The sequence below is a fragment of the Leucoraja erinacea genome, chromosome 9, assembly GCF_028641065.1.
Source record: "Leucoraja erinacea ecotype New England chromosome 9, Leri_hhj_1, whole genome shotgun sequence".
NCBI lineage: Eukaryota > Metazoa > Chordata > Chondrichthyes > Rajiformes > Rajidae > Leucoraja > Leucoraja erinaceus.
The window spans coordinates 43,289,296-43,302,230 of record NC_073385.1 but is presented as its reverse complement, the minus strand read 5'-3'; the positions used below and the strand labels follow the sequence as shown (position 1 = coordinate 43,302,230).

General features: G+C 42.9%; 1 protein-coding gene across 1 annotated transcript in view; it reads right to left on the bottom strand.

Annotated features, from left to right (window-relative positions):
• The window catches only part of LOC129700308 (RNA-binding protein Nova-1-like), a 244,642-nt gene extending 235,818 nt beyond the window's left edge, over positions 1-8,824 (bottom strand). Inside the window, 2 exon segments of the mRNA XM_055640681.1 lie at positions 6,978-7,121; positions 8,456-8,824. Coding sequence (XP_055496656.1) covers positions 6,978-7,121; positions 8,456-8,591 — 280 coding nt within the window. The 5' untranslated portion in view covers positions 8,592-8,824.
• Positions 8,825-12,935: the final 4,111 nt, after the last annotated feature.

The window sequence follows — 12,935 nt, the reverse complement described above, 5'->3', positions numbered from 1 at the left end:
CCCCCCCCCCCCCCCCCCCCCCCCCCCCCCCCCTCTGAATGGATCTAAGAGTCACCTACAATCCACGGACACCAATTCCACCCACCCCACCATACAAATCAGGCTTAGTTTAATTTAGAGATGCAGCTTTGAAACAGACCTTTTGGCCCACCAGGTCTGAGCCAACCAGCGATCACCCATACATTAGCACTATCCGACACATTTGGGACAATCTACAGAAGCCAATGAAACTACAAACCTGCATGTCTTTGTCTTCATGCAGCTTTTAGACAACCAAGCTACGATTACAAACAGGAAACCTCTGGGTTTTCCGCTGGGTGATCTTTCCCCTGTAAATAGGGGATCCTAGCAGCATCCAGTCATGAATATTTTTGTTACTATTTAGTTTTAATGGTCATCACAGTTAAGAAGATTTGTAAGGCTGACATTCACATAACTTAATGAATTTACTGAGGGTCCAGAGGAAATTTACAAGAATGATCCCGGGGATGATTGGGTTGATGTATGAGGAGCCTTTAATGGCACTGGGTCTAGACTCACTGGAGTTTAGAAGGATGAGAGGACACCTCATTGAAACCTACCGAATAATGAAAGGAATAATGAAAGTGGATGTGGATGTGGAGTGGATTGTTCTAGTAATGGGAGAGTCTAGGACCAGAGGGCAAAAGGATGTACATTTAGGATGGAGAGGAGGAGGAGGAATTTCTTTAGCAAAAGGGTGGTGAATCTGTGGAATTCACTGCCACAATGGCAGTGGAGGCCAAGCCATTGGGTATTATTAAAGCAGAGGGTGACAGGTTCTTGATTAGTAGTCGTCAAGTCAAGTCACATTTATTTATATAGCACATTTAAAAAACAACTCTCGTTGGCCAAAGTGCTTTACATTTGTTATAAGAATAGTATAAACAAACAAACTACATACATATATACATATAACCCTCGCTCAGTGGACGTCAGGAAAGGCTTGGGAGTATAGATAAGATTTTAGTCTTGACTTAAAGGAGTCGATGGAGGGGGCAGTTCTGATGGGAAGGGGGATGCTGTTCCACAGTCTAGGAGAAGAGCTGCAACCGCAAAGGCACGGTCGCCCCTAAGCTTATGCCTAGACCGCGGGATATTCAGCAGCCCCAAGTTGGCCGATCTGAGGGACCTGGAGGTGGAGTCGTGGGTGAGAAGTACGGGTGTGTAGAAAGTAATGGGGAGAAGGCAGAAGAGAAGAACATAAATAGATCAACCATGATCAAATGGCAAAGCAGACTCGATGGGCTGAATGGCCTAATTCTGCTCTGTCTTATGATTTTACACAATATTTCAATTATTTGTTGTGCTGTGTAGGCCTGTGTACATCTGAAGAAGGGTCCTGACCCGAAACGTCACCCATCTTTTTTCTCCAGAGATGCTGCCTGATCCGCTGAGTTACTCCAGCACTTTGTGTCTATCTGTTGTGCTACGGGACTGCATTAACTTTATGTTCCTAATTAGACGAGCAGATGGCGATGAAAGGTGGGCACTGGGGTATGATTCAACCAGATGGCCTATCAAACCACCTTGACAATTAAGGCACCTGTCTTTGGAGTCACATATGAGTCAGAACAGATTTTTTTCTCTGAAGAATGTAGGCAAAGCTAATTTTTTTTTACATCATCTGAACTTTTTATTCCAGATTTATTCAGTGAACATAAGGGCGGCACAGTGGAGCAGCGGTAGAGTTGCTGCCTTACGGTGCCAGAAACCCGGGTTCGTTCCTGACTATGGGTGCTTGTCTGTACGGAGTTTGTATGTTCTCCGTATGTTGTGACCTGCATTGGTTTTGTCCAGGAGCTCTGGTTTCTTCCCACATTCCAATGATGTACTGGTTTGTAGGTCAATTGGCTTGGAATAATTGTAAATTGTCCCTAGTGTATAGGATAGTGTTAGTGCATGAGGATCACTGGTCGGCATGAACTTGGTGGGCCGCAGGGCCGGTTTCTGCACTGTATCTCCAAACTAATTTAAACTGAGCCACCACACTCCATTTAACTTCTTGTATCATAAATGGAAGAATCAACGCAAAATTCCAAGTAAGCTTTTGTTTGTTTGGAATTGTTCTAGTAATGGGAGAGTCTGACAAAACGTGGTAATTTTAACCCAGCACCAAGTCGTAAGTCACAACAATCTTTCTTTTTCTTTTAAATTACAGTAAAACATAAATTGCACATGACTCAGTATTTTAACATCGTCATTCACTTGAGTCTGAAAGTTGCCTCTCGTGATAGAAAATGTTTCAAGGATGTGACCAACCGTTAGTATTCCCAACTAAAATACCATCTACATTACAATCTTCATGATTTTTTAATACTTTTTACTCTCCATCTCATTCCTTCATTGTCCTTTATTTCTTAATTTTGACACAAATAAATCCTCTGTTCAAAAGAAAGTAACTATTTAAATCCAACATGTCACATGACCAGCAGCTGTCCTATTTAAGAATTGCCAATGTGTGCAGCTGGCTATCCACTATATGTCAACACATCACCTCCCTATCCTTATTGTACTGAGCATTAACACTAAATAGGCTGCAGCATCAAGAAGCTACCGTAAGCCAAAGACATTTGTAACACTTCTGGATAACAGCCAAGTTGACTGGCAATAGTATGCATGATCTTAATAAATGGATTTTGTGCAGATCAACAATCTCTAACAACTCATTTTGATTTTCTTGAACAAGGTACCTTTCATACCACATCCTCCTGGCTAAACTCAATGAAACGCGAGGAGCTTCTTTATATTCTACCTGTGACATTACTGCAGTAATTCGGACTTTCGCAAACACATCATCCTTTCCTCGTACAAAAGATGAAGTATATCAATATTTAGGACTTAATTTACTAATTATGCATACAATGTACTTTGTATCTCTGTGTGCTTTCTGCAACACAATGTCTGTAAAAATGTTGAAATTTTACTAAGCAGTAAAAACTGCAGGGCATTAATTCAATCATTAACATTTAGAAAGTTATTCAAAAAATGAAATGAATGTCGTGAATCCTCAGAGTTCAGCGCTGCATACAGCATGCAATTTGCATCAGCAAAGAGAAGATATAAAGTAATAAAGGATGTAGCTATGCACAAACACGGTATGATTGCAATTTTCTGCTTCAGAAGACACCACAAAATTAACATAGAGAGTAGCAACTTTAGTTAAAAGTAATGCATCACTATGAAATTGATAATGCAGCATTTTAGCAACTGAGAAAATGATACACAAAGGAACTTAAAACAAAGAACACCAGCAATCCATCTTTAACTAACAATCAGTGGCAAGATAATAAAATGACTTGAAACCAACATTCTTTAATAATATGAATGTTGAATGTAAAATGGCTTCAGAAACAGTCTGTTTCTTTCAAGTGATCAGCTGATGTAGTTAAACGGTATATGGCCATGTACTGCAGAAAAATATGTCTATCCTTAAGGATTCCACATTAACTTGAATCCGTAACAACGATTGTGGTCTGTATTTCCAACAGAAATTGGAATAGGCATAATATTTAATCTTCAGACAGATAAATGCTGAGAAAACTCACCCAATTACATCCACCTGTTTATTACATTCTTATTGAATTTTTGATTCTTTTTTCTAATATACCATATTGCAGCTGCAACCAGAATGGGGGAAATAGTCATCTGACCAATTCAGCAAAATATATATTAAAGTGAAATTAGGAGGCACATTTGTTGGGAAATTCTCTAAACTACATTTTTGCTCACATGCGTATCCTATAACCCTATATAATAAATCTATAATACTAAAGTGGTTTGACTAGGAGCAATCTGAAAAATATGTATCTTTAAAGAGGATCAGTATCTTTGATGACTAATTCATTAACAGTTGTGACATGAAACACTAATATTCACACTGTGCCTATATATACCATATTCAATACATGTTTAAACAACTCTAGAAACAAACAGAAAACATGGTCTTTCTTGACAGCAGTTTAATTGTCCATGTTGAACAACACATGTAAAAACTACCTTAAAAGCACTGCCATGAATTATTTCTTCTGAAAATATTTTTGAAAGTTCAGACGAGACTGTTAATGGCAACACTATCTGTACAGGCACTGACACTGTACAGATCAGAGTGCAGGCATGGATGTGCACTTTTATTACATTATGTCAATTACGTGGAAAGAGAGAAATCCAGGCAACCTTGCGTAGTACCATTTTTAATTTTGACTTTTAAATATGCACTAACTGTAACAAAAAAGGGAGACCTGGTTCTGTGACAACAAGTTAAGATTGGCACTGCTATTCCATAGCATGCATTACTTGTTATTACTGTTCATGCTGTTACTGGTAATTTACTCTACTGTTGCAATTGACACGCCAATTATGAACTTAGATGACAATATCAAATATTTATTTCGTGTAGTAGTATCACCCAACAGTCAGGGTGAAAATCAAAATAAATCACCATTCGCATATCTCTTTGGTCAAATATGAAATGGGATGGAACGCTTCGAAATATTGGTGCCGGTAAAAAAATAATAACAAAGCATTAGTCAGGTCATTATATCTTATCTTATAAACCAGATAGATTGTCATAACATTCCTGTAGTAAACGTTACGGTAAGATCGCCATAAATATTTTATGTAATACCAAGGAACTGCGGATGCTGGTTGAAACCAAAGATGGATACAAAGTGCTGGAGTAACTCGGCGGATCAGGCAGCATCTTTGGAGAAAATGGATACGCGACGTTTCGGGTTGGGACACGGTTTGCCTTTAATCTGAAGGTACACAAAAATGCTGGAGAAACTCAGCGGGTGCAGCAGCATCTATGGAGCTTTAATCTGGAGATGGGTTCCGATCCATAAATATATGTTGTGGTTACGTTTGCCCACTTTTATCATAAACATCCATCATTTGGAAGATATATCAAACCAGGTGGTGATTTATGGAGGGTGCATTTGAACTCTGCAAATATTTTGTTTTGTCATGTCCCAGTAAATAAATGCGACATCTTGATTTACTGACGGTATGAAACATTCATAGATTCTACTTGTTTTTAGGATGCTGGTAGACCGCTGGGAGTTTTCACTCTGGTCACGAAAGGGAACCGATATCACTGACGAATTGCTTGCTTTACAGCAGAACTGGAATACATTCCGAAATGAATTCAGTGCAAAGCAATGTAAAGTTGTGCATGGAGGCGGGAAAGTTTACTGTAACATATTTGCAGGAGTTAACGGCTGAACAATAAACTATCATTTCAGATATTTAAACGTACCCTGAATGGTAGAGCGTGCAGTTCGCTCGAAAGCACAGAGCTACAGTTGTCTTGTTTAATCAGAGGGGGAAAACGACGATTCTGAATGGTACCAGCTACACAACTGCACGTTTCACAGACTGTTTGTGATAGGCATAGGTTGGCTTGATGTTTGTGTGCGGTGTCAGGCAGTATCTCTGGAGAAAATAGATAGGTGGCTTTTGTAGGTGGCGTAAGATGGGTCCCGATCCATAAATATTTTGTGGTTATGTTTGCTCAATTTTGACATAAACATCCATAATTTGAAAGCAATGTCAAAGCAGGTGGAGGTTTATGGAAGAGGATGCATTTGAACACACATGCATACATGTGTGCGGGTGTGTGTCCGCGCATACATATACATATAAAGGTATGGGAAGTTTGGAAGGAGTTCAATTAACTTTGGCCGGCAATCGTACACAAAGCATAAACTACAAAGATGCATTCATCTTCGTTTAAGCAATGTTTGATATGAAATGCTTCTCGCTAGGCCAGAAGAATGAATTATTCTTTCCCTCTCCCTTGACTCTCAGTTTGGAAAAGGATCTCGACCCGAAACTTCGCCTATTCCTTTTTTCCAGAGATTCTGTCTGGCCCGCTGAGTTACTCCAGTGTTTTGTGTCTGTCTTCAGAAGAAATTAATCGCTGCAATCCGATCGTAATATCCGCATAAACTTGAAGCCCTTTTCTACATCGCACAAGCAAGTAAAACCAGACCGAAGCTTTGCTTGCAGTTGCCAGGGTTTTTCTATTCAGGATTGGGCGCTTGCAACTTGTCGGCAGTCTGCCTTTGCTTTCGAAAAACACAAAACCCACGGTTTGACAAACCACGCAAATGAAAAAATATATATATAGTCTGTTCTGCATCCGTGAATTAGGTCTGGTAAAACGAGTCCGTTTTCTCATCCAGTTAAATGTCCCTGAGAAATGAAATGCCCCACTTGCTCGAATGCAGCGTCACGCCAGCTGTCCCAGTTCGATCACGAATTCATTCATTCCATTGGACACAACCGCGGGCTCCACAGTAGCTTACTTATTCAAGACCAATAACCTTTTTTTTGTCATCAAGCCAGTGGTTTTTAATTTAGCTCCTTTCACTTCAGCCACATTCCCAAAGCGAAATATATGACAGAAGTAAATGGCACACACGACGCCGGGCCCAACTATATTAGATCTTAGACATCAGAATTATCACCGCACAAGCTTTGTTTTTCGTAATTCCTTCCAGGACAAAAAGTTGGCACAATTTACACAATGTTCAATAGATACGATCAGATAAACATTACAGGCGGATGACATATTTATGGTAAATGAAGCGAAGAAACCGTTTCTCGTCTTGCCCCCCCCCCCCCCCCCCCCCCCCCCGTGGGTTTAATACTGGGGAAGGGTGCATATTATAAATGCACATTCAGACATACACAATCCTTTCAAATTAGTTTCGCAGCTAACGGGGACGTGGGGGCGGGAATGACAAGAGCGAAGATACACATGCTTGAAAAGCCACTCCAGAAGACCAATGCATAAATTCACTGACAGTGCGGACGAAATGTAAGTACAGTACATTTTTCGGTCTGTCCGAACCAACACGATGAAAACATGTCCTTAATTTTGCATCGTCCGATTATTTTGGGGGCGACCGTTGCCCCATCCAGTCAATGACCGCGTCTGAGCAGCTTCCTCTTACCTGGATAGAAATCTTTGGACTTGGACAGTTTGATCGTGGCACCGGTCTCTTTTTGCAGTTGGACAATGGTCTGTCCTCCCTTTCCAATGATAGATCCGGCAGCATAGCTAGGTATAAGGACTTTTAAAAAATATTGGCCGTCTTCTGCAAAAGGGAAAAAAACGAATAGATTATTGCAAAATCAAAGATAAAGGGCGCACATATATTCTCCCCAAATCTATGCCCTGGAATCCACTGCAGAAAGGAGTGATCATAAATCAGTATATTTGATCATTTTGAAGAACGTGATAACAGTTTAGTAGAAAAAAAAACATATTTTACTCTACATAGCATATTTTAATACATTTGCAACTATGGACATTTTAAAAATAGTTACTCTATGTTAAACGTCACAAAAAATAAATGACATTTTGTGATGCAGAGGGAGAAAGAGTGGCTGCATACCCATGTTTAGAGGGATTTTGAATAATGTATCAGGAGACGATGACAGTCCTGGTTTCCATGGTGATCGTGAATTTGTAATTGACCTATAAAACCGCGTTCTTTGCGTGCAGCGCAGTTAAATATTTCCACATACAGCACTGTAAATAAATAAACGCAGTGTAACCAGCGATAACTCCTCGGCACCTCTAATGATTGCTGTTTGTTTACTTTTAGGCACAAGATGCGAACACAATTAGCTGCAACGCGTGAATCAATGAACCCTATCTGTGTGGGAAAGAACAACCATGCATCCCTCTCTCCGGAAATCCCCAGCATTTGACATGTCACCAAGACGCAGATACAGCGGCAGCGCAATCCCAGATTTCTTAACCGGTGTTATCAAGAGAACAGTGATCCGTTTTAAGCTCGTTAATTAAAGTATCGCTTCATTTTAAGCCTCTGCCGGCTTTTGCTTGAACTGCTTAAGTTGCCGGTACAGGTAACAGTGTCAGTTAGAAATCAGACGCTGAGAGAAAAAAAAACAAGCCCAAGATACATCATGCAGATCCATACTCTTTCACACAACGCAGCAAATTTGCCCAGCAACAAAATCAAACGGCGATAACCAGCACAGCTGCAAAACACACAAGCTTCTCACTAACCAAGGGGAGGAAAAAACAAACTCGAATAACCAACGCAGTATTTTCCCTTTCTAGCGCCCCGTTATTAAAATACAATAAAGGATGGGACGTGGAATCCGCTCAAACCGCTATTCAGCCCACAATCCAAATTGTAACAGTTCCTTGCCAGCTCCCAGCTACCACAGCTCTGCCACTGTCTCATGTCATGCAGTGCTAGTAAAGTTAAATATATGAACAGCGAGGTTATGTCTTATTTCCTCCCCCACCCCCCACCCCCCTCCCTCCGAAATTACAATTTTTTGTAATGTATTGCGAACAAAACAGACGCCATTTTTCCATGGGATTTTTTTTGAGGGGGGGTTGGGGGAGGGAGGAAGGGGGCGAAGCAGAAGGAGAATAAATGATGATACCCACCGCCGGTGTTGGTTCGCTTGGTGTTGCCTGCTTCAGGGGGAGCTTCAAGCGGCCGCTTTCTCGAGTCGGGGGGATCCAGGTCTATCGGAACCCCCGTGTGGGTCCCGTTCTGCTGGATAGGTGCTGCCGCCATCATGTTGTGTTGTGTTGTTGTGTGTTGTTGTGTGTGTGTGTGTGTGTGTGTGTAGTTGCAGAGAATACAGTGGAGAATGTAAATATTAGAAGATATAAGGTGCAAGGAAAAGGAGGAGGAGGGAGGGTTGGAGGAGGGGGGGGGGGGGTTGGTGGGAGGGAGAGGAACTGGATGAAGTGTGAGGGAGGGGTGAGTGACAGAGAGAGGGAGGAGGGTGAGGAGTGAGTGAGTGAGTGAGTGAGAGAGAGAGGAGACAGAGGCAGAGGGGGGTGGGGGTGGGTGAGTGAGTGAGTGAGTGAGTGAGCGTGAGGAGGTATGTGACAGTGCACAGGGGCTCCTTGTCTAATACTAATGCTGTTGCCAGTGTCGGCGGCGCTGCGCTCATTGTCAGCAGCGTTGCAGCTGCCCGCGTTCAGCGGAGGTGGGGGAAGGGGGGGGGGGAGAGGGGGGGGGGGGGGGGAGAGAGGGGGGGGGGGGGGGGGGGGGGGGGGGGGGGGGGGGGGGGGGGGGGGGGGGGATGGGGGGGGGGGGGGGGGGGGGGGGGGGGGGGGGGGGTTGGAGAGGTGTCAGGTCACCCAGCCTGAGCAGACGCAGCTATGTCTTCCCCCCTCCTTTTTCCCTCCCCTCCCCTCCCCCCTCTCCCTAGCCCCCTCTCTCCCTCCCCACCCTCTCTCCCCCCTCACCCCCCCCCCCCCTCCCCACCCTCTTCCCCCACCCCCTCCACCCCGTTCCCTCCCTCCCTCTCTCCCCAACCCCTTTCCCCACCCCCGTCTCCCACTCTCCCCGCCCCTTCTCTCTCTCCCTCCCTCCCTCTCTCCCAACCCACTGTCTCCCTCCCCCTCCCTCTCTACCCGTCCCCCCTCCCCCCTCCCCTCCCTCTCTGTGCGTGTAACTAGAGCGCGACCTCTCACACTAACTCTCCCTCGTCACCGCGACCCGGGTGCAACCTAACTCAGCGGCCCCGGTTCCCACGTCCCTCCCCTTGTGCTGGTGCCCGGAGCCGCCGCTGCCGCCGGCAATCTCTCTGCATCATCTCTTTTAATTTATTTTGGGTTTAGCTAATATTTGCACGCACTATCATCCGCAAATCAGTACTAAAAAAGCCCCGGCATCTCGCATTTTAGCTTCCAGCGTTCGCCTGGGTCTGTTTCGTCGCCTTTATTTAGTTATAAAGAGGCGAAGTGTGTAAATGTGGTTGGTGATCGCCACCTGTCTCTTCAGTGCAGTCGAGGCGGAGAGCAGAGCCCCGGCTCTTCCTCGCATCCCCGGTACTGGAGCCCTGCTTCCCACCCACGCCCGGGTACCTGAATGCATGCCCGGAATATCAGACAAGGGTGAAGCCAAGCCGCCGGAGGATGCCAGCCATGCAATGAGATTATTGCAGTTCAAGTCACATCCCTCTCATGCTTCACCTCGCTGCTCCATCCATTGCAACGCGGTTTAAATCATTTGCAGTCCTCCAAGCAATAACTTGAATTCTCAGGGTTAATAAACGCAACCTGCCAAGATCTCAGGAATAATAATCATAATTTAAAAAAAGAGCCATCAGCGTTCATATGTTCCAAATAGCATGTCGTGGAAACTCGCTTATTTTGGCTGCGAAACAAGTCGTTCGCTGCAACAAGTATTTAGCAAGCAGTGAGCATATCTGAAAACAAAAACAAACGTTGATCATTTATATAGTTGGATCTAACATGTTGCATGGTTTAATTGAGGGAACTTGTGGCGCCGAAGCATGATAAATGTTGAAATAGTTTAGCGGGAGTACAAAATAGTAATCCCGACAAGGCGACTAACTTCTATGTAAATCCTGCAAAATTGGGAGACAAATTTAAGACGATTATGATTTAAATGGATGAGAAAAAAAGGTTTCTCAATTGGACCCTTTGCAAACCAGGCACTAAAAGGAAAGCTTTGCTGATAAAAGACAGTTTTGGCAAATATTTAAATAGGCGCATGCAAGGAAATGCGCGCAACCCTTAATTTATCTTCCAAATGCTTTCTAAACCATTCGCATTGTACATAATGTAAGTGACATTTTGTTGTATGTGACATCGTTTATGGTTATAAGATCGCCCACTTTCGACTGTGTTATTAAAGTTGGCGAAAGCTGTAAAAGTGTGCGTTGACGTATTTTGTCATCTAACTATAACAATTTGGGTATTTGATCCGTGCAGTTTATTTCCATGCACAGGGTTACATTATTTAAAGGGACTTTAAACGTATTAAGTTATCAATACCAAATTGCAATGGTAACTGCAAGAGACAGAACAAGTTGGAGATTTAAAAAATGTCGGCAGTCGATCTGTGCTCTACTCTACCTGAACAGTTTATGGTTGTACCTGCCATTAGTTTTGAAGGAGAATTGAATGTCATTTAACATTGAAGAAAATACAGTTCATCTGAAAAATAAATCCGTCAATTCAAAATCTCTTGATTTGCGTTGCATTTACAATTCCTGTCCTGTTATAGGTTTCCTGCATTTGATTGTAGTATCCACAAACCAATACATATATACACCATATAAATAACAATACGAGCTGTGAATACTAATGAGGGCAAGCAGACTGTTGCATTATTTTTACATAAATGCTTTCTATGCGTTGCAGCTAAACTTCAAGGGAAAGCTGGCATTTCTGTAAGGCGAAATATCCGGAAAACGTGCAACATTGTTTTTATTGTGTAAATTATTTTATCATGTAACTCAGACTGGGGTTTCCATGATATAAGCAGCCAATTTGTATTTTGGGTTTCCCACTAATATACTGAAAATAAATCGTGCCCAAAATGTGCCGGAGGGAAAGCAATACTGTGGTGTTATTGGCCATCGCCCTTACAACGGGGGATGTTTATTGGTGTGCTGCTTCTTCAGCTGAACCTCAGGTCCAAAAGGAACCCACAATTTGTGCAAACAATAGTCATTTCAGGATTCTGTAACGCATTTGTTGTCACGGTTGTAGATAAGAATATCGTTTTGTTCAGTCTCAAAGTTAGCCAATGTCTGATTATCAATAAATCTCGTTCTAATCCCGAAATATCTATGCTGTTAAAGTATACCCTTCACGGTGTTTCCCATAATACTGTGAGCGAGCACATTGAACATATTCCAAGATGTAGAAAGAAAGAACTGCAAATGCTGGTTAATATGTAATAGGATACAAAAAAGGTGGAGTAACTCAGCAGGTCAGGTAGCATCTCTGGAGTGATCACAAGCTCTGAGTCCTAATAGTCTGTCCTAGCTGCTATTTTCTATGGGTATGTTATCGTCCAACCCTTGAAGATGTACAGTTCCAATTCCAGCAACGATGACGCATAAAGGGCAAGCCACATTCAACAAAGATAGACACAAAATGCTGGAGTAACTCAGCAGCATAGGCAGGGAGTTATTTATTCACATTTGCTAATATGGTTGTGGGCCTTGATTTTTTTTTGTTTTGCACACAGGCTTTTAGAGTTAGCAATGACAGGCTGGGTTTCCTAAAGCTTAGAAAACTCAGCAACTGAAGGGAAAGAGAGACTTGGAGAATCCAACACGTTAGTGCATTTCCAGCATCATCTGTGGCCAGGAGGGTAACAAGCACTGTCGTCACCAACCTTATGCTCCCCAGCCTGCCTCTTTCCCTTATTACGATCGCCTTTCCTCCTCCCCCAAGCCCTTCCTGATTTTTGACTCTCCATCTTAAATCTCCTCAATCACTCATTGCTATGGTCTTCTCCACCCTACCCGTGGCTATTGCAATGATTACAGAAGGTCCCAAAACACCAGATTGTTTTATTCCCCGGTGAAATATATTTTCCAACCACCATTCTCCAACCCAAGGATCTACATTTATTGCATTTGCCTTTCATTAGTTGAGTTTAGTTTATTGTCACGTGCACCGAGGTACAGTGATAATAAAAGTTGTTGTTGCGTGCCAACCAGTCAACGGAAAGACCATACATGATTACAATCCAGCCGTCCACAGTGTACAGATACATGATAAAGGGAATCATGTGAATAACCTTTAGTGCAAGATAAAGTCCCGTAAGGTCTGATCAAAGATAGTCCGAGGGTCTCCAATGATGTAGATAGTAGCTCAGGACTGCTCTCTAGTTGTTGCTAGGATGGTTCAGTTGCCTGATAACAGTTGTGAAATAAATCTATTACTTGTTTTCTCCTCTGAGGCATTGAACTGATGCTTCCAATATATTCATGTTAACCAGTACAACGGAACTTTATGGTACAACCTGCTGCTGTTTTATGAGTTAAGTGCCTGAGACCTGGGTTCGATCTTGACTACGGGGGCTCTCTGTGTGGAGTTTGTGCATTCTTCCTGTGATCGTGTGGGCTTTTTCTGGGTGCTCTGG